The 26,409-nt window shown below is 37.5% G+C and overlaps 1 protein-coding gene and 1 pseudogene across 1 annotated transcript; both read right to left on the reverse strand.

The window, feature by feature from the left end:
• Positions 1-10,095: 10,095 nt before the first annotated feature.
• LOC132636184 (ATP synthase subunit b', chloroplastic-like) lies at positions 10,096-11,011 on the reverse strand (annotated as a pseudogene).
• A 7,779-nt stretch (positions 11,012-18,790) lies between these two features.
• On the reverse strand, positions 18,791-24,484 carry LOC132636185 (uncharacterized). The gene is made up of 5 exons (XM_060352907.1): positions 23,911-24,484; positions 23,756-23,837; positions 22,895-22,994; positions 21,078-21,166; positions 18,791-19,598 (listed from the first exon to the last, which is right to left on the reverse strand). Exons 1-5 carry the CDS (start codon positions 24,056-24,058, stop codon positions 19,394-19,396), a joined length of 624 nt encoding a protein of 207 aa, XP_060208890.1. The 5' UTR covers positions 24,059-24,484; the 3' UTR covers positions 18,791-19,393.
• Positions 24,485-26,409: the final 1,925 nt, after the last annotated feature.

Raw genomic sequence — 26,409 nt, forward strand, 5'->3', positions numbered from 1 at the left:
CTTTGCAAACATTTATTATATTTTTAAATTGCATTAGTCTCTCACTACTCTATTCGTGGATGTCCCAATGTTTCCCACACTGAGCCCGGGCCAGGATATGTTGTCAAGCGTAATTCTCTGCATTGTTCGCCGCGTTCCGATGTGAGGGGGCAGGTATACGCGTACATGGGTCTGTGGAGTATGATGTGCCATGTCCGCCTATTCTGATCTGATCTGTATGGCCATTTTGATATGACATTATATGATACGGGGCCACGCCCCTTTTTCTGATTCCTTTGTATAGTGGCACCAGCGTCGGGAGAGTGGCCACATTCTGTCTGCCGAGTCCCGTGTCAGGGACCGGATATGATATGATATGACATATGTTTCTGTACGCATTCTGTCTGTTTTGGAAATATGCATTTGACACTCTGGATTCTGTACTCATTTTCTGTAACCATTATGATTTGACTTCTGTGATTCCGCTTTACATATTCAGTACATATTTCGTACTGACCCCCTTTCTTCGGGGGCTGTGTTTTCATGCCGCGCAGGTACTGACGACAGGTTCGCTGATCCACACGTTTAGGATCCTATTTCTGCTATTTGGGGCGCTCTCTTCTATAGAGCCCATCTTTTGGTACAGTCTGTCACTGCTATCTGGATATGTACTTTGTTCAGGGTATGACGGGGCCCTGTCCCGTCTTATGATTATGATATGTTCTGTAGAGGTCTGTGGATACATCTGTGTGGGTTTTGTACATATGTTTGGGATATTCTGTTCTGTGATGGCCTTATCGGCCTATGTGTGCCAAGTCTGCTTTTCTGCTAAATTCTGTAGCGACCACTAATATTATTATTATATTATTATTCTGTTAATATGCTAATTTGGGGTATCGGGTACGTATAGGTGCCCAGCTCGGGCACTGGTCGCGGCCCACGGGGTTGGGTCGTGACACTAACGAAGAATACGAGTATACGATGTTTTAATCAGAAGGGAATGACGTTTGACGACCTTAAGTAAGATTTCAATGGCAATGGGAATAAGAGATAGGTTATACTCCACAATGACTAATTATAGGTTCTGAAGACGTGAAAGTTGCAGATTTGCACTTCGGCCCAGTCGATCGTAAAATGAAATACGGACCGTAAAGTAGTTTACGGGCCGTAAACTGCCATGTCGTATTTCAACTTACAAAACTTCAACTTTCTGTCAAATGCTTGAATGGTTAAGAACAACTTGAAATACGGACCGTAAACTAAAATACGGCCCGTAAACTGAGTCGTAAACCACCATGTCCTCAGCCTGACTTTCTGGTTCTGTTATGCTTAAATACGCCCGCAGAATATGGACCGTAAACTGGAATACGGACCGTAAACTGGGTTTGCAACCACTATGCACGTCAACTACTGTTCATTTCGGATCAGATTTTAAGTCATTAAAAAGGAGACCCAAGCTCATTAATTCATTTCATTTCCACGATACTTCTCTCTAGAAACCTCTAGAATATTCTCCACTCTTCATCTACAAGAAAACAAAGGAAATCAAAGATCAATATCAAGAATCCAAGTGAATCAAGTGTATGAAACTCATCAAAGTTCATCCAAGTTAAGAAATTTCAAGAAAAGCAAACTAGGGTTTTGGTGCAAGAAGAGCAATACCACTCAAGGCTTGTTCCTACAACATCTAAGGTAAGTTTTATGGCATGTACATGTTATTTAGGGTATGGAAGAGTTGAAACACTTGGATTATAGAAGGATGTAAGAAATGGGTCATGAAAGTGTGAATAGTAGCAATGTTGAGTAAAGGTTTGAATTGAGCCATGATCATTGATAATTTATGATTATAAAAATGTTATGAATGACATTTAGAACATGGAATAAGTATCCTATGTGAGAAAAATGCAACGATGAACCATGACCATGATTATGGAGAAATTGAAGACAAATTGTGAAATACGGATATTGTAAATGAATGATGAGTGTTGTCTATCATATTGAGAATGTTGTTATGAACGTTTGAGAGTTGATATAGAATATGGGAAGAGTTGCATAAACGAAAGGAAATGTTGTCCAATTTTCTATAGCGTTAGTAAGCTGTTTTTATAATCGCTTGCTAATGTCGATACAAATTCTCTTGAAGGTAGAACGTACGCACTAAAGGAGAACAAGCAAGCGATAGATTAGTAAACGACAAAGGTATGTGAGGCTAGTCCTTTCTTTCTAATGGCATGAATCCTATAGCATGACTCTCTTTCCTCTTCATGAGTTCCTATATTCCAGAAAGCTAAAAGCCTATGTCTATGAATAGCTATATAAGATAAGAGACATGTTATGAGCCCTATAATGATGGTGATGAGTTAAAGTATAAAGATTCTAAAATGTATGATATGATGATCCTATAATGATAATGATGTTATTTATTGCTCACACTCACCTTATATGTTAGTTCCTTCAAGGTGAGGCAGAATGTCAAAGAATGCTCCATAATGCAATCGGGGGATCACGACCTTACGTCACCCCGATAAAGTATAGTTGTCCTTGAGCCTTATGCATGTACTATGACAAACATATTATGATGAGTATAGTATGATGAGCATGTTATAATGATGATATACACCGCGCCTATATGGCCGGGCAGTCACCGCTAAGGCGGGTAGCGTATACACCATGGCCAGATGGCATGGGAATACACCATTAGTGGGCGGCATGAGATGGTACCCCGGACGCGGGAGGCCTGGACGCAGGCTAATGTTATGATTATCACACCGATCCGATATGGACGGGCAGTTTATACACTATCACACCGTACCTATATGGGCGGGCAGCTTATACAATTATGCATATATGATATGACGATGAGTATGAGTAAGACAGTATGCATTACTTCTTTTATATTTGACAGTCAGATACAGATGTTTCATATTGACATTTTGTATCATTGTCTTATTTCATTGTTTATGCCTCTCATACTCAGTACAATGTTCGTACTGACGTCCGTTTTCTTTGGACGATGTGTTCATGCCCACAGGTAGACAGGGAGGTGAGCTTGATCCTGATTCGTAGAAGCTAATAGCTGATTGAGAGCACTCTATTGTTCAAAGGTGCTTATGATGATTCCTTTGTGTATATTCGTGTATATGTATTTTGGGCATGACGGGGTCTTGTCCCGTCCATATGTTTAGCATTCCAGTAGAGGCTCGTAGATGCGCAGTGTGGGTTAGATGGTCTCACGAGAGATTATTATGTATATATATTATTTTGATGACCGAGAGGCACATGTATATAAAAGTATTTATGTTTCCATATGAAATATGATTTTCCTACAATTTGAGTATAAATGTGATAAAAGAGCTAAATGAGCATGATGAGAAATAGAACGAGCGGTGCTCGGTGGTTAGCCCAGGTACCCGTCGCGGCCCCTAGCTAGGTCATGACAGAACCTATACTATTTGAATTTAACAAGAGACACAAATTTGAAATCCACAAATGAGCAACTCTAGATGAAATTCAAAGGAAAGAGGTTTCAAAGCCAACAATGGAATCCACTAATTGATGACCACACTAATCACTATAATTAACACTAAAAAATAGCCAAACAAACTATAACACTCAATAGGAGTTTTTCATCCAAATTCAAGCTAAAACCAAATGAAATAACTAAGGGTTCTATTTATACTTTTCCCTATTAAAACAAAGGGTCAAAAGTGGCCTTTGCACAAATAGTCCAACATGGGACCTTCAACCTTCGCTCACACACCCTTAACTTCTAGCCACCTTTTGTGATAACGTCCACTCTTGAGCTTCCATCTTCATCTTCCTTCCAAGAAATCATCCACACATTGTAGATTTTGTTAATTGTTCTTCAAGTGCCTCCAATGGTCCTCATTTCATGAACATATCTTCCAATACTTGGAGCTCCTTGGCTTGGCTACAGGCTTGGGCATCGAGCCGAGCGACCGAGCCTGAGCCTAGCCCAACCGAGCTGAGCTCAACTATGCTTTTTACAATACTGAGTCGATTCGAGCTCGAGCCAAACTCAACCGATGTTACACCTCGGAATTTCGGGTTGCTGAGCGGTGAATAGACTAACACAAGTTAAGGTGTATATGATGTCCCTACAAGTAAGAAGGGATACTTAATGATTCTAATTAAGATTTCAAAGACATTTGAGGAGAGAGAAGAAAGCTTGTTGGAGAAAGTTAAGGTAGAGAATATCTTACCCCGAATACAAACGTACCAGCAGGTATTCCTGGTGATTAACGGGGTTAGAAGTTGAACGAATCGAATTGACGTAATCTGAATGGATTCAGGAAATTCTGCAGACACCAGTCAGTGTCGACGGGCTGTCGACATGTCGACGGACCGTCACTGTGCATCGTCAACACGTTCCTGCAAACTAAAATCTGCAGGCGAAAGTCGACGGACCAAGTTGATGGACCGTCGACGTGTCGACAGGACCGTCGACCCGCCTCGCTGGAAGTTTCTAGTTCCAGCTATAAATAAACGATCCTTGTCCATAATTTTCAGATTTCACCTTCTCTCCAAGTCTTGAAAGCTCTAGAATATTCCCCACATCATATTGTCACAAATCCAAGAGGAATCAAATATTAAACACCAAGAATTAGTAGAATCAAGTGCAAGGGTGCTCTCTAGGGCTTGTTGGAAGTCAAGAATCCCTTTGGAATTGAAGTTGGGGTTTTCTCCAAGTGAAGTATTTTCATCTAAAGTCCATTCCTACGTCATCAAAGGTGAGTTTCATGTTCGTTACACATTATTAAGAGTATTGAGGGGTTGAATGACTTGGATTAAGAAAGAAAATAGAATATGAGGCTTAAATATGGAAATAGTGGTATTCTTGAATAGAACTTGATATGAATCATAGTTCTTGATATGTGATGAGTATAATCTTATTATGAATGATATTAAGAATGTTGAAGAAGTATTATATATGAATGAATATGACGTTGTGTTGTAGTTATGGTTGTGGATGACCTTGAAAGGGGATTTTGAGAATTGGATAATGCTTAACTTGGTGAAGATTATTGACTATGGTATTATGGTGTTGTCATTGATGTTTGGGAATTGTTTATTGTATGGGGAAAGTTGTAGAAACAAAGGAGATGTTGTCCAATTTTCATTAGCTCCTAGTCGTTTAGTTTAGACCTAAGTATGCTTCTAATATTTTAATGTAGTACGAATTTCCTTGAATGTAGAATCGCGAGATCAGAAGGAAAGCGTTAGTCAATAGAGTTAAGGGGACATAAAAGTATGTAAGGCTAGCCCCTTTCTTTCTTAAAGGCATGATTCTTATATTCCACCTTCTATGTATTCCATGGCCTTCTTACATTCCAAGAGTCGAAAGTTCAAGATTTTTACGAGTTCCTTATGAGATGTGTTTTATGATAATGATGATGATTCTACTTCTAAAGGCTCCGTGGTTCATAAATTGATGCTTTTATAAGATTTATGATCTTACTCTACGTTCTCCTTGATGACTATTCATTGTTGTTAGCCTCACCTTACGTCATTAGTCCCTTCAAGGTGAGACATGACAATTATGATTATTTCATAATATAATTCCAGGTTATCGACCTTACGTCACTCCGATAGAGTTATAACTTTTAATTGAGCTCTCATGCATATGATGTACATGGATATATGTATATGAATACATGGGATATGGGAAGAGGGCCAGGTGTTGTATACGCAGTACCACCTGATCAGCTGGCAGATTCTGATATCGTCCTGGACGCGGGATGCCCAGACGCAGGATATATGGTTAAATGGATTGGGTCGTTCGTCCCTCAGCACTATTATATATATATATATATATATATATATATATATATATATATATTATATTTATGGATCGGGCCGTTCGTTCCGCGGCACACACACACACATATATATATAGGGATAAATGTAGGGATAAATGAATCGGGCTGCACGTTCCACAACAATATATGACATGATATGATGTTGTTTATTATATAAGTTAGCATGCATGATTCTGCCTTGGGAGGTGATCAGTACAGGTCATATCTCTATCTTATGCTCTAATATTTCTTTATCATGTTATTGTATATGCCTTACATACTTAGTACATTGTTCGTACTGACGTCCTCTCTTTTATGGACGCTGTGTTCATGCCCACAGGTAGATAGGGAGACGGCGCAGACGCTTAGGAGCTTACTCAGCAGATTGCAGGAGCACTCCACTACTTCGGAGTTGCCATCTCTTGGTATATTCTTTTGTGTATATAGTGGGGCATGGCGGGGTCCTGTCCCGCCCTCATGATTTCAGTACTTCAGTTAGAGGCTCGTAGATACTTATATGTTGGTTGTAGATGTTATGAGACTTTTTCAGTGTATATGTTGTACATCATTTTGTAGCCTCGTGGGCTTATGCATTTATACATATTTTGGGAGATTCGGAAATTGGTTTATGACAGGTTCTATGTTGAAAATGATATATATCCCGGGTGAGTACGATAGATAGCATAATGAGCGGTGCTCGGTAGCCAGCTCCGGGTACCCGTCATAGCCCACTAGTTGGGTCGTGACAACCGAGCTTTGTCAAATTATAACTGAGCTCGGGCCGAGCCGAGCCGAGCCAAGAACGAGTCGGCTCTTTAATGTTTAGTTGTACATATGCTACACCAGTAGAAAAAATAAATTTATAATAAATTGGTTGATTAAAAAAGACATAAACATTACTACTTTAAATTGGTAATTTGTACAACATTTATTATCTTTTTTTTTTTTTTTTGAAATTTTAAATATAAGATATTAATTACATTTCGCCCCACCCATAAAATAGTCTTAAGTAACGATGTCTATGAAAAATTTATTTGCATCAAATTAGTTAAAGAAGTATAAAATTTACGAATTCATTGTAATAAATAATAATTACTAAATTGACATATTACTAACTTAATTAAGATTAATGGATGAATTTTAGTTTTGAAGTAGTCATAACATGACTAAAGCGAGCCAATCGAGCTTAACCGAACCGGCTAAATTGAGCCCGAGCTTTACCAAGCCGAGCTTTAACATAGTGGAGCTGAGCCGAGCCAAGCTCCGAGCCGGCCCGGCTCTGTGCCCAGGCCTAGCTACGGGTGAAAGGCTTTGAACAAGTTGTGCCATTTATATCGTATCACCGTAGCTCTAATACAAGTGTAGTATTTAACTGAAAATACTTGTTAGGAGACTTATGGGTTTCTTCTTAGTGAATGCGGATTTGCAACAACCACGACTCATGTCGTCAATGTCGGAAATTCTCACGAAGTGGGTGAATTCCCTTTGTCCACAGCCTAGATATCCTCTAGAAGATACAAACCATTTTTTTTTTGTAAACCCTAGCCATTATATTATGATGGAAAACTTTATTTCCAACATCTATAATGATGTTTTTATACGTTATAGGTAGGATTTAGGAGAATGAAAAGCCAATAAGTTAATAAGCATCTTTTATAGGTGAACTCAACAGCTATTTCCAACAATATATACAACTTTAAACTCTTTTCTTAACAGTGTGTGCGCCCACGTCAAGTATAAGATTATGGGGAGTTTGAATCGTTCATTATTTATTCAATTGTCAACAACTTAAGTCTTGACGATGGTGCTGCTTCTTGTTAAAGTAAACGTTAGAAGTTAACCATCAACGAGTAGGGGATCAGTGACAAGTTAAGCACTTGCTTGTTTGGTTTGATAATTTAATTTGACTTATTCATATAAGTGATTGTTAGGCAACTCCTAAAATTCAATATTAGTGACATAACGACACTATCCTGTTAGTGAAATGCCAACAAGTTAAGATGGATCCAATCCAAAGGTGGATGTTTCTTTAATTAATTGTGAAACCCCGAAGATCAATTGGCGCACGGTTCAAAATTCAGTGGATAATGGTTTATTCCTATATCCTTCTTCACTTAATAGCAATCTTTTGTCAATGTCAATGTTCGAACTCATAACGTGCACTCCTAACCCACACGCCATGTTGTGCTCCTACCAAGAGACCAAATTGGGCAAGCCGAAGGTGGAAAACTTGTATCCTTCTTTTAGTTTTTTCTAATTTCAAATCAGATGAATACAGATTATTTCTTTTTATCAAATCAAGGAAAGATGCAATTTAGGAAAAGAGAGAAAGGAATAGGACACATGATGATAAAAAAAATTGAGTGCACGTCACTGGCTATAATACTAATTTCAGCAGTTAGAAACTCTTGCTCTGCAAGTAAACAAACACATGATATGGACTCCTCTTTAATAATGGTAAAGGCAAGAACCCACAAGAAAAAACTCTTTAGTCCATTGACCACTACTTTAAGCGTTTATTTGCTTGAGTGCTAAAACACACATACTTTGCCTCACTCAAACTCCTTCAAACCACATACACTCATCTGTACAACAATTATCTAGAAAGATCATATAGTACGGTCCAGTAATGGAATTTCATATTTTTCCAATCACTTGGAGCCAAGCTTATAGTCTTTATCTATATTACTAGGATCTTTCATTTACCTTAATGTGCCATGAGTGTAGATTCTTCGAGTAACACAAAATAGAAGAAATGAATGCATAGCATAGCCTTATATTAGTTGCATACTTGTAAACATATAGAATAGGCCATAACTAATTTTAACCAGCTTATACAACCATTGAGAGTGAAAGAACATTCAGCAATAGTCCATTCTGGTAAACTTGTTGGCTATGTTATCATTCATTTTCTATATCTCAATCCTTTATACAACCATCAACATTTGTTCTCCTCGATTGATAATAGAAGCTGTCAAATTGTTTACTGTTCTATCATAGGAGAAGATTTACTATTAGAGTTATGGTATACCTTAATGCATCAGCAACACTAAAGTTATGGCTTTCCCAAAGTAATGCACATAATGTCAAGAAACAGTTGGTTTATCATTCCACAGTTTCCTTGAGTGCTAAAACAAATATACTTTGCTTCACTCAAACAACATACATTCATTTGCACAACAATCATCTAGAAAAATCATATATTATGGTTCGCGAATTGAGTTTCAATATTTCCAATCTCTTGTAGCCAAGCTTATAGTCTTGATCTATATTATTAGGATCCTTCATTTACCTTAGCGTACCCGAGTCAAAGGGTGCGGGATGAGTATAGATTCTTCGAGTAACACAAAATATAAGAAAAGAACTGCATAGCCTTATAGTAGATGCATACTTGTAAACATATAGCATAGGCCATGACTACTTTTAACCAGCTTAATACAACCATCGATAGTGAGAAACATTCAGCTATCGTCCATTCTGGTAAACTTTGTTGGCTATGTTACCCTCTATTTTCCATATCTCGATCAGTAATATAACCATCAACATTTGTTTTCCTAAATTGATCATAGAAGCTGTCAAATTGTTTATTGTTCTTTCATAGGAGAAGATTTACTACAAGAGTTATGGCATACCTTAATGCATCAGCAACACAAAACTTATGGCTTGCCCAAAGTAATACACAGAATGCACATAATGTCAAGAAACAGTGAAACAAAACAATAAGTATTCATCACAAATTGGTTTGCATTCTAACCTATTCAATAACACTCAAAAGTAAGAGGCTGGAACAGACACCTGTAAACTATTATCTTAACTGCAGCTAAAGGAAGCAGCTCTTCCAATTTAACAAGTTCAATATAAGAGAATAGTAAATCCAAGCAACACCATTTATCTCCTCGACTAACCAATTTGAAATATCCACATTAGAAGTGTCAATGTGACCATTAATAAATAGTTCATTAGTATCCCACATCTTGACACATATCGGATGCATTTTCATCGCAGCTAAGATTAACTTAATTAAATAGAAAACCAGATGCCCTTGATGTAACATTTTCTAGATTTGAAGCTTGCACTTAACCTCAACATGTCTGTTTTTTTTTTTTTTTGCCCCTAAAATTTCCTTCTACTCCAATTTATTTCCCTAGTTTTGAACTCCTTAATTGTCCACTACAATCTTGAGAAGTCAACCATAGACATAACACTACCAACTTTACATAACTTATTAAAAAATATTTACCAATTTTAGCAGATCACAGCTAAAATAATATCAGAAGCTCTAACAAGATATACAACATTCAATAAAGATAAATTCACAATATAAGATATACCAAAGTATTTCACATTTATGCAAGTTTCAGCAAAATACAAATTTTTAAAGAAATGAATTACTCAGTTACTAACAGGAAAAACCTTCTTGAAAATGTCATCACTAAGAGCAGCAGTCTGAGAGTCAAGAGACTTAATAGTCTCTTCCTTTTGCTTATCCAAACTAGCCAATGCTTCTTGCAACTCAGTCTCAACTTTCTTTCTCCCTTCACCAATCTTCTGTTCCACTTCCAACTGTGTCTCTTTCTTCATCTTATTAAATGCTGCTGATATCTATGCCCTTGCTGCCTTCATTATTGCTGCTGCTTGATCTTCAAGTTGTTTCACTTCAGATGAAGTGTCCTTCACACTGCTCAGTTTCTCCTTTATAGCACTATCTCTTTCATCCATGAATTTCTTAATGGACTGAAGTTAATCATGTCTAAAGCAAACATGAGTACAAGGAATTCAGTCATCATGATTGGGAGTGTCAAGTTGAAGTCAAAGAGTGACGCTTTTTCAGTTTCTTCAGCAAATGAAGGTGGTGCCATGGCTAAAGAGGTGGCAAGAATGACTGAAATCGACTTGAAATTTGATGGGAGAGAAAGGGTTTGTGGGAATTTGGGGAGGGATAGTTTTGGAATTGGGATTTGTGGGAAGGAAAGTTTGGTTCTTGGTGATGAAGGAATAGTGGAAGAGGTGATTAGGGCTTTGGAGGAAGCCATGATCATGTTGGCCATGGCTAGTTTCTTGATTTTTTTTTTATGCTATAGTATGAATACACTGGTTCTTTGATTTCTTTGGTTTAGTGAGAGAGGGGTTGTTGATATTCGATTTTTGTGGTGGAAGAAAGGAAGATCTCTGAAATGTTATCTCACTCTATACCACACAATCTTGATTGAAGAGGCTGAGATGGATTTCTTAATTCTCAGTTTATTACCAGAGGCAAGGGCGTGCAACTCACGTGTGCTCATTTAAAATAAAATAAATTTATAAAATAGTAAAATAATACTCCCTCCGGTTAAAAACGAGTGTCCACTTAGTCATTTGCACACTCCTAAAAAAGATACTAACCCTTAGACAAAAATATATAATTTGACTAAACTACCCTTAATTAAATAGGTATTGGATTTGGTACTTAACAATTAATAAGGACAAATTTGAATAAGGTTAATTATTTCTTGATTTAGTAAGTTGACACTCTTTTTGAATAAAAGAATAAAGGCTAAGTAGACACTCTTTTTTGCGGGAGGGAGTAATTATATAGACCTGAATAAAAGGGGATGGATCCATCGTTTATTTAATACTCCTATATGGAGTAACTTTCAATGGAGGCTTAATTAATTAATTTTTATGAAAATAAGAGAAATTATTGAATATACTTAAAAAAAAAAAGTGTTGATAAGATTCTAGATGGGAACTCTCGGAATCAAATAAAATAAAGCGGAAATTAAAAGGATAGATTATAATTGGGGATGAGAGGACTAGAGGATAGAAGCTAGACCCTTAGAGTAATGATTCTATGAACAATATTGGGCATATGAAACTCAATCCCTTCCAATTGGAATTCAACCCTAGAACTAAACCATTTGGATTCAAAATAAGACTCAATTGATTCCGCAAATGAGGTATCCTAATATGAATTCAATGGAAATGCAATTCAATTAGCAATTAAGAAATCACACTTAGTAAGCAACCAAAAAAACTATATTAGATGACTAAACAATCTTGCAAACACTCAATTTTCATCAATATTCAATGTATGTATACTCTCTTTCCCACTCCTATTGGTCCTTGGATTGATATATCTATGGATTTCATATTGGGTCTTCCAAGAAACAAAAGGGGTCATGATAGCATCTTTGTTGTGGTAGATAGGTTCTCAAGAATGTCTCATTTCATACTATGATATAAATATGATGATGCATCTCATGTAGCTTCTTTATTCATAAATCATGTGCTTAAATTGCATGGAGTCCCATGCACTATTGTTAGTGATAGGGATTCCAAGTTTCTTAATCATTTTTGGAAGTCTTTGGGGTACACTTGGTACCAAGTTCATGTTCTCCACTTCTTACCACCCTCAAACGGATGGTAAAACTGAGGTAGTGAATAGGACTCTTGGGAGCATGCTTAGGTGTATGATTATAGGAAAACCCACTTCTTGGGAGGATCGTTTGCCTTTAATTGAGTTTGCTTATAATCGGTCCCTCCATCCCTCTATTGGCATGACCCCATTTGAAGTGTGTTATGGTTTTAACCCCTTGATTCCCTTAAACTTAACCTCTTTGTCTAGTGATGTTGTTGTGAGTTTATGATCAATTGAGAGTTGATATGAGTATCATAATTTGTTTGACTTACTAGCCTTAATTTTAGACTTAATTGATGGATTGTGATTCCATTGTCGGCTTTTGAACCCATTTTCCATTTATTTCATGAAGAATTGTTCATTTGTGGAGGTCACTTGAATTTCTCTTTCCTTGATTTCAAATAGTCTAGGTTCTCTTAGGTTGAATTCAATTGGGAGGGTTTGGATTTCATATATCCAAGTTTACCTATAAATCCAATCCTAATTGGGTCTTGTTTCTATCCTTCTATTCTCATCCCAATTTCTTCAATTCTCATCCCCAATTTCTGGTTATTTTAGTTTCCGCATATTTGTTGTTTGAATCTAGATCTTCCACAAGACGGATCATTATCATTTGGAATCAGAGTTTAGGCTAGAGTATTGTTTCTACAATCCTCAATCATAGGTTCTTCATAGTTGAACAAAAAAAAATCAGAAAATTCCAAAAAAATCAAAAATTGTTCTTGTGATATTTTATTGTTGGATTTGAAGGTATAATTGAGTTTGTTGATATAAAAAAGAAAGTTTGAAGTTATTTGGTGAGTTTTGAAGAATCCACCATTGAAGGTTCATCCAAGCTTGAAGAACTCTAATTGGGTTTAGTGATTAAGGGAAAATTGGAGCTAAATTGATAGTGGGCTTTGTTCTCTAAGTGAAAAGGAACTTAGATCTGAAAATTGGAGCAAAAACAAGTTGATATGGCCCTAGATTGCATTTGGGTGTTCTTGGTGTTCATAAGAACCTTCAAATATTCATATTGGAGAAAAAGACCAAAAAAGAAGGTTTGATCCAAAAGTATTTCCAAGGATAAGTGGAAAGCTGTTTGTTGGGCCAAAAAGGGTAAGTCCTAGGTCGTGTGGGCCCAAAAACGTCATCAGATATAAGGAATTTAGCCCAAACTTCAAGAAAAATGCGTGCAACACGAATTCACTGAAGAGAAGTACGCCTTCAAGTACGGGACGTACATTTTTGTACGCCACGTACAATTGTCACGTACTTGGAAGCCAAAAATTGTGACATTTTGTTTTTTGACAAACGAGATATGCCGTACAATTTTGTATGGGACGTACAATTTTGAAGACCAAGTCGTACAATTGGGCCTTGATCACGTACATTTAGGGCGTGCAATACACTACGGGACGTACTTTTCTAAGCTCAATCCGTACTTTTAGAGTACGGGATGTACAATCCAAGGTACTTGTGTTTTGATCCGAATTCGATTTCTTTCACCTCTAATTCACTTCTTTGATTCTCCTAACTAATTAACAACGTGTAATCTATCTTACTATCTTACTTGTTGTTGACTAGTTCTTGAGTCCGTTAATTCGTTCATGCTAATTCTTCTTAAGTTTTTCCTTTTATTTCGTTGAAACATTATTGGCTCTTGTCCGTTTGCTTTGAGTCGTCCTTCATTCATTTGAACAAGAATTCATTCTTCCATAAAGGATAAGCAACCGTGTGAATTTCATAGGTCTAGTGATTCATCAACAACTTCGAAAGAGCACGGGAGTGTGGTAAGGATTGAGAGTTCAATACGAGTGACTTGGGGCTTTTATTACTGACGTCGTTTGCTAGTTTTGTATGTTATAATGTCTAATCAAGGAGATCGTACTCAAGAAGTGGAGGAACCGTCATACACGGCCAGTTCATTGAACATGATCATTAAGCAATTAAAGACATTGACCGTGAATGTGGGAGGGTTGAACGAAAGGATAGAAAGTTTAGAGACGAAGGCGGTGCAAGTTGAGACCTCAAGTAGAGTGGACACTCTCCATTCTCAAGTTGAAGGGGATTTAGCTAAGAACACAGAAACTACACTGACTCTTACACCCAGGCAAGCACACGCCTTGTGCTATCCCCCTACTACATCTTCACCTACCTAAAAGGCTCCACAACACCAACCACCCGCCTTCCAAAACACCAACCGACAAACCTATCCCCAAGTATACCAAACAACCCAAAATGAGCCAACACCACAAAGAAATCCACAAAATATTCCACAAGCACGTACACAAAACAATCAACAAGATCATTTTCAAAACCAATACCAAAACTCATTGAATAAAATAGAGTATGAGGAGATGCCATAAGAAAGGTGGTGGGATGAAACGCGTCAAGGAGGAGGATGCGGAGAAATGGCTAATCGGGGTTGAGGGAGACAATGTGGCTTTGCAAGGGTGCAAGGCCATGAGGTTAGGTTCCAAGGTCATGAAGACCTAGAAAGATAGCAAGGCCATGAGGCGCGTGGGGATAATGATCGAAACTTGAATACCATCAAGGTAACACTTCCCAAGACCAAGGGGTAGTGATCTGGAAGAGTTCCTTGAATGGAAGTTGCAAAGTCAAAGGATGTTCCTCACTAACAATGTGTCGGAGGCTTTGAAGACAAGGTATGCCCTCACCCAATTTGAGGGATATGCATCAACTTGGTGGGTGTCCAAGAAGCTAGAAAGAGCCCAACAACGTATCATTGATATTCCTACTTGGAATTACTTGATTAAGCTCATGGAGACGAGGTATTTGCCTTCTACATACTATCAAGAAATCCTTAAGAAGGTGTATATGTTGAAACAAGGCTCCAATAGTGTTGAAGAGTACCTTGATGAATTTGAAAATTTCAGGATGAAGTCCAAAATATAAGAGTACTTGAACTATACTCTCATAAGATTTGTGGCTAACTTTAATCAAGAAATCTCCAAACCCATCAAGATACAAACTTAAAGGAGTCTGGACGAAGCTTTTCATGATGCTTCCAAGGTTAAAGCGGATTGAAAGAAGAGAGGGCGTACAAGGAAAATAACGCTACAACTTCAATATGGAATAAAGGTAAAGAGAAATGGAAGAATTCCACTTGAGCAAAGCCCAAGACCACCACTCAAACACCTCAAGCCAAGTTTGACTACAAAGCCAAAGGAGGTTACAATGCTAAACCTAACTACCCTCATCCATCTACCGTTCAGTGTTTCAAATGCCAAGGTAGGGGACATATTCCAAGTGATTGTCCCAATAGAAGGAAACTTGTGTTCTTAGGAGGTGGGTACCAAACCGATGAGAAAAATGAGGGAAGGGTTGGTAGTGATGATGAGGAGAAAAACAGTGAGCATGAGGGAGAATCCAAGAGTGATGTTGAAGAACGAATGGAGGAGAGCATCCCTATCAAATTTCCAATCTCATAAATGTGCTAGGTGCATTGGTTAGGCTTGTCATGCCATTCAGCCTAACCAATGCACCTAGCACATTTATGAGATTGATGAACCATGTCTTGAAGCCATTTATTAATAAATTTGTGGTTGTCTATTTTGATGATATTCTTGTGTATATCAAAATAATTGAAGAGCATGTAGGCCATTTGAGGCAAGTATTTGATGTCTTGTTGCATAAGAGGTTGTTTGCTAATCTTAAGAAATGCTCTTTTTGCGTTGATAAAGTGGTTTTCTTGGGGTTTGTGGTGAGTGCAAATGGTGTGGAGGTTGATGAAGAAAAGGTGGAGTCTATTAGAACTTGGCCAACTCCTAAAAATGCAACCGATGTGAGGAGTTTCCACGGGTTGGCAAGTTTCTATAGAAGATTTGTGAAGGGATTTAGTACTATTGCTTCTCCTTTGACCGAATTGATAAAAAAGAATGTTCCTTTTGTTTGGGGAGATGAGCAAGAGAAATCATTTCAATAATTTAAGTCCATGTTGAGTTCGTCACTATTGTTGCAATTACTCAATTTTGAGAAAACTTTTGAAGCTGAGTGTGATGCTTCCGGGGTTGGCATAGGTGGGGTATTGATGCAAGAAGGTAAGCCTTTGGCCTACTTTAGTGAAAAGCTAAAAGGGGCTTCTTTGAACTATTCCACTTATGATAAAGAATTGTACACACTTGTGAGGGTTTTAACCCATTGGCAACATTATTTGTGGCACAAGGAATTTGTAATTCGTTCGGACCATAAGTCTTTGAAGCATTTGATAAGCCAATCCAAACTCAACAAGAGACATTCTAAATGGGCGGAACTTATTAAAGCATTTCCATATGTGATCCATTACAAGAAGGGTAAAGAAAATGTGGTTGCGGATGCATTATCTAGGAGGTATGTTTTGCTAAACACCATGACTTCTAAGATGATGGGCTTTGAAAGCCTTAAGGGAATTCTATTCTCAAGATCCTGATTTCAAAAGAAAGTTTTGGTGAGTTGACTCAAGGGAAAAGGGTTGACTGGTTTCAGCTTATTGATGGGTTCTTGTTCAAGGATGGCAAGGTGTGTGTTCCTATGAGCTCTTAGAGAGAGTTGTTTGTAAAAAAAGCCCATAGTGGAGGTATGATGGGACACTTTGGAGTGTCCAAGACATTTGATATTCTACATGAATAATTCTATTAGCCCATGATAAGGCATGATGTGGAAAGGCTTTGTGGGAAATTCTTGGAGTGCAAACAAACCAAATCAAAGACTCAGCCTCAAGGTATGTATACTCCCCTTCCCACTCCTATGGATCCTTGGATTGATATTTCTATGGATTTCATATTAGGTCTTCCAAGAACCAAAAGGGGTCATGATATCATCTTTGCTGTGGTAGATAGGTCCTCAAAAATATCGCATTTCATACCATGCCATAAATGTGATGGTGCATCTCATATAGCTTCTTTATTTGTGAATCATGTATTTAAATTGCATGGAGTCCCCCGCACTATTGTTAGTTATAGGGATTCCAAGTTTCTTAGTCATTTTGGGAAGAGTCTTTAGGGTACACTGGGTACCAAGCTCATGTTCTCTACTTCTTGCCACCCTCAAAAAAATGGTCAAACCAAGGTAGTGAATAGGACTCTTGGGAGCACGCTTAGATGTATGATTAGAGGAAAACCCACTTCTTGGGAGGATCATTTGCCTTTTATTGAGTTTGCTTATAATCGGTCTCTCCATTCCTCTATTGGCATGACCCCATTTGAAGTGTGTTATAGTTTTAACCCCTTGATTCTCTTAACCTTAACCCCTTTGTCTAGTGATGTTGTTGTGAGTTTATGATGAATTGAGATTTAATATGAGTATCATAGTTTGTTTGCCTTACTAGCCTTACTTTTAGACTTAGTTGATGGAGAGTGATTCTATTGTTGGCTTTTGAACCAGTTATCCATTTATTTCATGATGAGTTGTTCATTTGTGGATATCAATTGAATTTCTCTTGCCTTGACTTCAAATAGTACAGGTTCTCTTAGGCTGAATTCAATTGGGAGGGTTTGGATTTCATATATCCAAGTTTGCCCATAAATCCAATCCTAATTGGGTCTTGCTACTATTCTTCTATTCTCATCCCAATTTCTTCAATTCTCACCCCAATTTCTTGTTATTTTATTTTCCGCGTATTTGTTGTTTGAATCCGTGTCTTCCACGGGCCGGATCGTTATCACGTGCACAATGTTTTATAACAACAAATGTTAAGAACAAAAATTGATTAACTATGTAAGCATAATATATCTACAATACTTCAAGTCCCAAAGTTTCAATTAAGTCTTTTAAAATAGAAAAAACAACACAAAATTCCCATTGGAGAGAAACTACTTACCCGCCCATGCCCGTTCCTAAATTAATATTGTTTCTACTCAATCCAGCCGAAAATATTTATCCGGATACTCCCTCGCCCAAAAATCTTTCCTCTATGATACCATCTCAGTATATTTATATGCCATAATGGTATCATGGAGGATTGAGAGAGTGTCTCATTGAAAGACTGAAGTAGTCCTTGATGATACTATCTCAGTATATGGTATATACCACGATGGTATCATGAGGGATTGAGGAGTGTCTCATTGAAGAACTGAAAGAGTCTTCCACGATACTATCACAATATATGTATATAAGATGATGGTATCATAAAGGCATTTTTTAGGAGAGTGTTTTTTTTATAATAAATGAACATGATCCTCTATAATACTGTGTCAGTATATTATATATATCATATGTGTTTCATAGAGGGTTGATGAGTGTTTTTGAAGAAATGAAAGAAGTCTTATGTGATACCATCATGATATATAAGACAGGGCGATGCCATATTGATATCATAATTTTGAGAGCATCCGGTTAAATAATTTTGGAGATGTTAAAGTAAAGGGGCATGAGCGGCTAATTATTTTGGGTTTAGGGGACATCTACGTTCTTTTCCCTTTAAAACATTGATTGCCGACTTGCGTTTTTTGAGTAACTTCAAGAATCCAATAGTGGACATTTATGATTACCATTCTACCCCATGTTTGCTACTTAAACAAACACCTAATCCTATACAACGGAAAGGACTATAAACGGCTAACATAGAGTGTGTCCTAACATACACCGAGATATTATAAAGTCAAGAGTCTAAAAGTGAGAAAATAAGCAAGCTCTGAAATGGAAATGTTTTTGTCAAAACTTAGATGGATCTTGCTTCTTCCAATACCTCAAATGATGCTTTTGTTTTGTATATCTGTTTTTCTACCAAAAGAAAAAAAAATTATATTGAATGCGAAATGGAGTGCATCAAAATGAACAAGGGTCATGCCCAGGAAGATCCTTTTAGACAATAACCAGACGCTTGCAAACCTGCACACCATGCATGAGGTTTCTAGTACAAAACCATTGTAAGCAATTTAACAAGCTATCTTGCTGTTCTAGCTTATAAAGACTTGCTCTCAACGCTGACAGAGCCTCAAATGATTGTGTCGTTCGGAAAAAGGTAATCACAGAGTCAATAGCGTTGATATCACTTTCTCTACAAAAGCAGCTTGGCCCATTGAAATTATTGAAAGGTGACAAGTCTAGAGCTCCGATCAGAGTTGATAGTAGATGTTCAACTTGATTCATATCCTAGACTGCAAAATGTGCTGGTTTTGTTTCCACCTCTCTTTGAAAGTTATAAGTACTTATTATTGTGCAGTTGCACAACAAATTTTTGGAACTCCCTAAGTAACCATGGGGTGATCTTGATGCATTACTCTGACTTCTGTTCCACTCTCCTTTCTGCGTTTGCCTGTTTCTGGTACGAGAACAATCCTCTAAATAAATGAAACAACCTGTATTGGCAACTGCCAAGAACACCCCCATTACTCTCATCCTCAGAATTGGTGTCTTCATCATTCTCTGAATCATTATCCTCTTCTTCACCTTTCAGCTCTTCTTCATCAAAGACATTGGACCTGCGGATGGAGTATTCCAAGAATATTAGCTCAAGTGTTCTAACAGAAATGGTAGAGGTATTCATGAACATAGAAACATTTCGGACACGCAGTCTCAAAAAAATATGCAACTCTGATAATGTGAAGCTAAAGTGAAATAAGCAAGCTTACATTAGGAAAAACAAAAGAAGTTGTGATTCAAACATCTAGACAAGCAAGGTCCAACTATTTCCCACTGAGTGTTTCAACAAGCGTTTGGCTATAACGTTAAACATGCTTCCACAAATCTCTTGACTTCACTGGTAGATTAAGAAAGCTAACTTTAAAAAAAAAAAAAAAAAAGAACGGCCTCTTCCGACGAATCCTGAACAATTGCCTGAGGATAAAGAACCAACCGAAAGGTAGGAAAAAAAGAAGAAGAGAACTTCTTCCCCCTGGAAAGGCTGCAAAGTCTAGTAGCCTCTCCAAGTTTTCAAGTATAGAAGTAATTACAAGTATCCTCACATGAAGTTCCTTGTCCTTTAACCCTTTACTATAAACTCTGTAATCAGGTCCTTATTAGCATCAAGTAGATGAATATACTTTGGTTTTTGGTTTGAACTAAAAATTTAGGCTATGTTGCTCGGATCCTCCAAAAATGCTGCCGCACCCCTGACAAATTCTCCAAAACAAGCAACTATTGTTTGGAGAATCCCACATGAGGCGGCATTTTTGGAGGATCCGAACAACATAGAATTCAGGAGTAGTATTTTTCCCTTTACAACATAGAATCAGGAGTAGTAGAGCATGTCTCTGTAGTTTTTCCTTTTCCTGGTATGGAGGTCAAGGACTAGGGTAGAACGGTAGTAGGTAGCCGAGTGTTGTCGTGGGAGAGGCGGGGGAGGGCGGGGGGGTGGGGGTGGGGTGGAGGAGTTTCCTCTACACATATTCTCCTTATTTAGCAGTATTATTTAGTATTCATGTAGTTCTTATTCTTCATTTGTTAAGACTATTGTTACTTTATTTGCTTTGTTTATCTGGTTTTTTCTTGTCGTTATTTTCCTTTCACTAATGCTTTGATTACTTCTTTTGAGCCAAAGATCTATTGGAAACAGCCTCTCTACCCCACAAAGGGAGGGGTAAGGTCTGCGTACATCCTACCCTCCCCGGATCCCATTTGTGGCATTTCATTGGCATATTGTTATTTTTGTACACCCAAAAAACTGAAAGAAGTCATATGAGCCGAGATGTTAATGTTTTCCTTTTCCAAGCCAGGGACTCTTTATTACACATGAAAGGCTGAAAATGCTTGAAGAGGTTGGAAATCTCTCTATGCTACCCACAAGGTAGACAATCCTGCTTCCTCCCATTTACTCAAATACTACCTAGCTCAAGAAAGATCTAAGGTGTGGTACCAAAGCAATTGATAAACAGCTTGTGCATTGCAAAATAGCTGAATTTATGAAGAACAACTACATCCACAGAAAATAATGAGGATTAAATCAATATTACAGAACTTACACTCTGGGTTCATCAAACTGATGGTCCTCCCCTTCTGACTGCTTCTTTTCCGGATTGTAACCAACGGATACATGTCTCACAAAACTAAGCTGCAAAAGGAACAAAAAAAGATCTATGTCAGATAGTTCAGTTGCACTAACACATAAGAAAACATTATTTTCGAAAAGCAAAATTGTATCTCATAATGACAAGATAAGACTTCATCTATGAACTCCAAAGAAAGGTTGGCTTGTAATGAACGAAATGCTCTGCTTTCGTCCTCAGTTGGTTCTTGATCTGTTTCAAGTTTTACTTAATTAGAGGTTCAAATACACCCCAGGGAGGAAATTAAATTGCTTAAATATCCAATTCCAGAAATTCAAGTGGAATCTTAGATCAATAAGCAGTCTAAGTAAAAGTTATCACAGCTACTGGAAAGGATATGCATATTTGTATACCCTATATCCTCACTGTCTACCATTTTGACTTCTTCATTTTCCTTTTTTTTTTTTTTTTTTATTTTTTATTAGGAGAATTCACATGAACCAGGATCTCCCTGCACACTTTGGGGTCGTAAGGTTACAAGGACAGCCAAACAACTTGTTCACAAACCAAACAACACCTTAGTGTTGACAATCTTCTTTATCAACATAATGTGGTCCACATTCTGAATCGATAATCACAGCTGCATAAGTGCACATAACCAATGTGGTACATGGGAAATCAACTCAAAAATGTATGCAGGATGATAGCCACCTATTTTACCAAATCAAATTAGTTGGAGAGGTTATATCTATACAGGATCTCAGGCGAGAACTATGCATATATCTATAGATCCCAGTTTGACAGACAGTGGCGGACCCTGGATTTTAAGACGGCGGGGGCACCATTATTTTAACATAAACGCCAACAAAAATTTTAATGACGACTGAGAGATAATACCATGTCGGACCGGTCAATAATAGCGTAGCAGTGGTGAAAATACAAGTATATAGGTCAAATATGTGTAATAAAAAAAAATTAACACCGTGAAGCAAATGAAAGATCTGAACGAGCTCATTTAACACTTATTGTTTTCCTAAAAATAGGCTCAAAAAAATAATTAAAAGTGACATTCGGGTTCAATCTGGGATGACATGTAAGGGAAGCAGCAGTTGCAACCAACGTGCCCCAAAGACACTTTCATTTGTTAGAGTGCACAATTAAATATATAATAATTTCTCAAGGTATATACACATATATATACATAATTTTTTTCGAACGGTGGGAGTGCACGTGCACTCCGACCCTTCCATTTGGGTCTGCCTCTGCTGACAGAAGGAGCTATTCCCTTCGGCCAGTAGTCCAACATAACAGCTTACTAAAATTCTCATAGATCACGAATCTTAAGGTGTTTGAGTAATCCAGGGTTATGCTGTGTGGCTGTTTTCTATGCTTAGAATTTATGCTAGATATGTCTATCTCCATGGTTCATCCGTCACAGATTTATTAGGTTGAAAGATTAGGAGATCAGAGATCCTTTTCCCATAATGAAAAAGGGAGTTAATCAACCAGATGGACAGTGAATGAAACTATGTGGGCTAGTGAAAACACATTTAGCTGCAGAAGGTGAAGATCCTAGAATCATAAAATCCTAGAATCATAAAACCTATAGATTCTCCAATGCCTGAAATTCAACAAATTGAATAATTTGAACCTCGTTTTCAGTCTGATCCTGTATCATCCCCTTTTCCAGACTGCAAATACCAATGTAATTAAAACAAGCATACAACCATCAAGCAGTATAAGATTATATAAATATAGTTTTTCCTGAAAGCATCCTATGACTGAGAATAAACCTCATCGCCATCCTTGATCCCGTATGTTCCTATCAAATCATCATCTGTAAGTAGCTTCTGTCCGCAATAGCTCAGGCAAAAATGTCCCCATACATGTAACCTGCAATAGCGTCAGACTCAAATTAGGAGTCGTAAAAAGCTAGTCCAAGTAATATTTAATGAAAAGGCTGGCCACTCTGTTTGGTCTTATAAACTAAGTACTATGGTACTATTTCTTAACTGTTCAAAAGGAAATGAACAAGTCTTGACCAAGCTAGCACGAAAGTTGTTCATCTTTAGGACTCCATATAAAATAAGTGGGACGATAAGCTGGACATGGTAATCAATAGTCTGTGATGCAGTCTAAGGAACAATTGATTAGCTAATAAGACATTTCACCTAATTGTGGAGAGTTCTGATGATCACACGCTAGTAGCTGCTGCTTTTAAGAAGGGGAACATGGAATGGTATTTAAAATTGATTGTCAACAATATCTTGAATGACTGAGAAGAAGAATAATCACAACATCCTTTAAAACTTTTTTATCTTTTTCTTCTAAATTGCCCCATTCTCATAGCTAGGTGAACAAAAAACATATGGATTGAGAACCAGAACGATGCATCACAAATTATTTGCCCCTTCAATGTGTAGAATTAGGAACTCGGTTAGGGTTTGGTCCTTCAGGGATTTCTCAAGTAATGCATCAGGCACACAAACCCTAATCTATGTGGAATTGCAAGAAACGCCCAATAGTTCATTTCTTATCACACTCCTTGAGGGTTTCCACGTAAAATTGTGTGTTTTTTTTTTCGTTGTTATAGCTTTCATATATTGTTATCTCATAACAATTTTGCATTTGCAATGTACATATATGGTACATACCATGAAACCTTGCAATGGCTGAAGGACTCTACCACTGCGCGTTTGAGATCTTCCACGCTTCCATTTCTAGCCACTTCAATATCTACAAATCCAAAAATTCATCAATACATGAAGCCCTGAATTAAGAAAACAAAAGCATATGTATATAATATTACCGAAAGAAGAGCCATCCAATTTTAGGATGGTAAGCTTAAGGGGTTCCTCAGGTAATTTATCATACAAGAATGGTGCAGCTACACAAATAAATGATCCATTCCTTTTTAATGAAACTTTAGGACTAACATCATCTTCTTCGGTCTGCATCACTAATACTAGTATGCAAACCCTCAATAATTAACCTTCTTCTTATTTTCGACACAAACATTTATTCATTAATACCATTTTTGTTTTTTTTTTTTTTTAAAGGAATCCCCCCTTCTGTTTCAAAGGGGTTTGGTTTATTGTGTGATTCTTTGTTGAAGAATTAGAGTTTGTTTTAATTGGAGGAGATTCATTAAACAGAAAGAATGAAAGAGAGAGGACAACAGTTTTTTTGGTTGTTTTAAGGTTTTGTTTAGAATTGGACAACGAGAAGGAAATAATTGGATAACGGTTATTTTGGTTACCCGAATTAACTGTCTAAATCACGCCCCAAAAAGAGCGCACGTTAGGCAGATTTTGTCTTTTTTCTTTATTTTTTACTGAGACTGTAATATACATGAAAGATTTGGTTGGTTACCATTGGATGCAGGGATTTTGAAAATTATGGACAATTTAAATTGACTGTGTGGTGCATGTAACTACATGTGTAGCAGTTGATTGATGGTAACTTTAGTCCTCCCATTGTGCACTGTAGTTGATTTGACCAAAGAAAGCTCCATCTATTATGAAAATTTTTAGCATGTGCCTCACATGTAATAAGTTTTTATTTTTATTTTTTTAGAGCCTCTAGCCTCAGCTTTAAGATATTTTCATGCTAAATAATCAAAGTACATCACATCTAATAAGTTGATTGATGGTAACATTAATTGAGTGAGGTTGCTTTTTGTGAGATAAAAAAGTGAACACTTTTAGATCCACAAAAAAATTTAAGTGCAAGTTTTTAGAGAATAATATATTTTTTTGAAAGTGAACAGTTTTTAAATCGATTAACGAAAATAATATATTTTTTTGAAACTTTACAGAACTAGTATAAACGTATTTCTCAGTAACGTATTAGACATTATTTTATTAAAATATTTAACGGACAAAAACTAACGGCTGACGGAGCAAACGGATATATAAAACGTTACTGGACAAAAACTAACGGCTGACGGAGCAAACGGATATATAAAACGTTACTGTCAGTAACGTTTTTATAATTCGTTACTATGAGTTACGTATTAAGGCTAGTACGTTACTAACAGTAACGACTTATACGTGACTTTATTATGTCTTCACTTATTGATATCACTAATACGTGTTTCCTAATACATCTGCGATAATCAAGTATGAATTATATTATTGAGTTCATACATACTGTCACGACCCAACCCCGTGGGCCGTGACTGGTGCCCGAGCTGGACACCCATACACACCTACTTACCAAATTAGCATATCAACGACTTATCCAGATCCAACATATATTAATTATTACAGATATTAATCTGAAGCGGTTGCGTATAACATACATATCATACAGAAGCCGCTAAGGCTGTCGTGGAACATATCATTCGAAGCATGTACATAAGCAAATATATGTCCAGCCGTTAAGGCTGTCATAGCAAATACCGCTTAGACGCAAATCACAGACATAAACGAACAATCACGACCCATGACCCACATATATGTCTACAGGCCTCTAACAAACACAACAGAATCATATGACGGGACAGGGCCCCGCCGTACCCCTGAATATACACATACATGTACATAACGGAAGAGAATGTACCAAAATATGGGCTCCAGAACAAGGGAGCACTCCAAAGCAGCAGAACAGATAACCTAAGCTGTCGGGTCTCTCACACGAACGTCTATACCTGCGGGCATGAAACGCAGCCCCCGAAGAAGAGGGGGTCAGTACGGAATATGTACTGAGTATGTAAGGCATGAAATACAACTGAAAAGATCATAACTGAAACAGAGATTCCAGGAGTCAAGTATCATAATCAAGAAATCACTGTACCTGTGCAGTACGTAACAGAATCAAACATTCTCATATCACATATCGTACCCGGCCCATCCTGGGACTCGGTGAATGAAATCATGTGTGCGAACATCATATATCATATACATACCGTACCCGGCCCATTAAGGGACTCGGTGATAGAATCATGTCATCCTGCTTTCATACCATCATGCATGCATATACATATACATATACATACCGTACCCGGCCCTCTAGTGAGGGACTCGGTGAATGAAGTCATACCGTACCCGGCCCATCAAGGGACTCGGTAAATGAAATCATACCGTACCCGGCCCATTAAGGGACTCGGTAAATGAAATCATATGCACATATACCGTACCCGGCCCATCATGGGACTCGGTGCCATAATCATATCATCATATACATATACCATACCCGGCCCTCTAACGAGGGACTCGGTGAACAATGCAGAGGAATACGCACGATAACATATCCTGGCCCGGGCTCAGTGAAGGACATACTGAGGCTTGCACGAACAGAGTAGTGC

The sequence above is a fragment of the Lycium barbarum genome, chromosome 4, assembly GCF_019175385.1.
Source record: "Lycium barbarum isolate Lr01 chromosome 4, ASM1917538v2, whole genome shotgun sequence".
Classification (NCBI taxonomy): Eukaryota; Viridiplantae; Streptophyta; class Magnoliopsida; order Solanales; family Solanaceae; genus Lycium; species Lycium barbarum.

Bases quoted from the DNA above. Each gene is read 5' to 3' on its own strand.
- LOC132636185 (XM_060352907.1), bottom strand. From the start codon at position 24,058: ATGCAGACCGAAGAAGATGATGTTAGTCCTAAAGTTTCATTAAAAAGG. The intron at 23,838-23,910 runs GTAATATTATAT...TTGGATTTGTAG, and splicing joins ATTGGATGGCTCTTCTTTCG to ATATTGAAGTGGCTAGAAAT. The intron at 22,995-23,755 runs GTATGTACCATA...ACGCTATTGCAG, and splicing joins AGCCATTGCAAGGTTTCATG to GTTACATGTATGGGGACATT.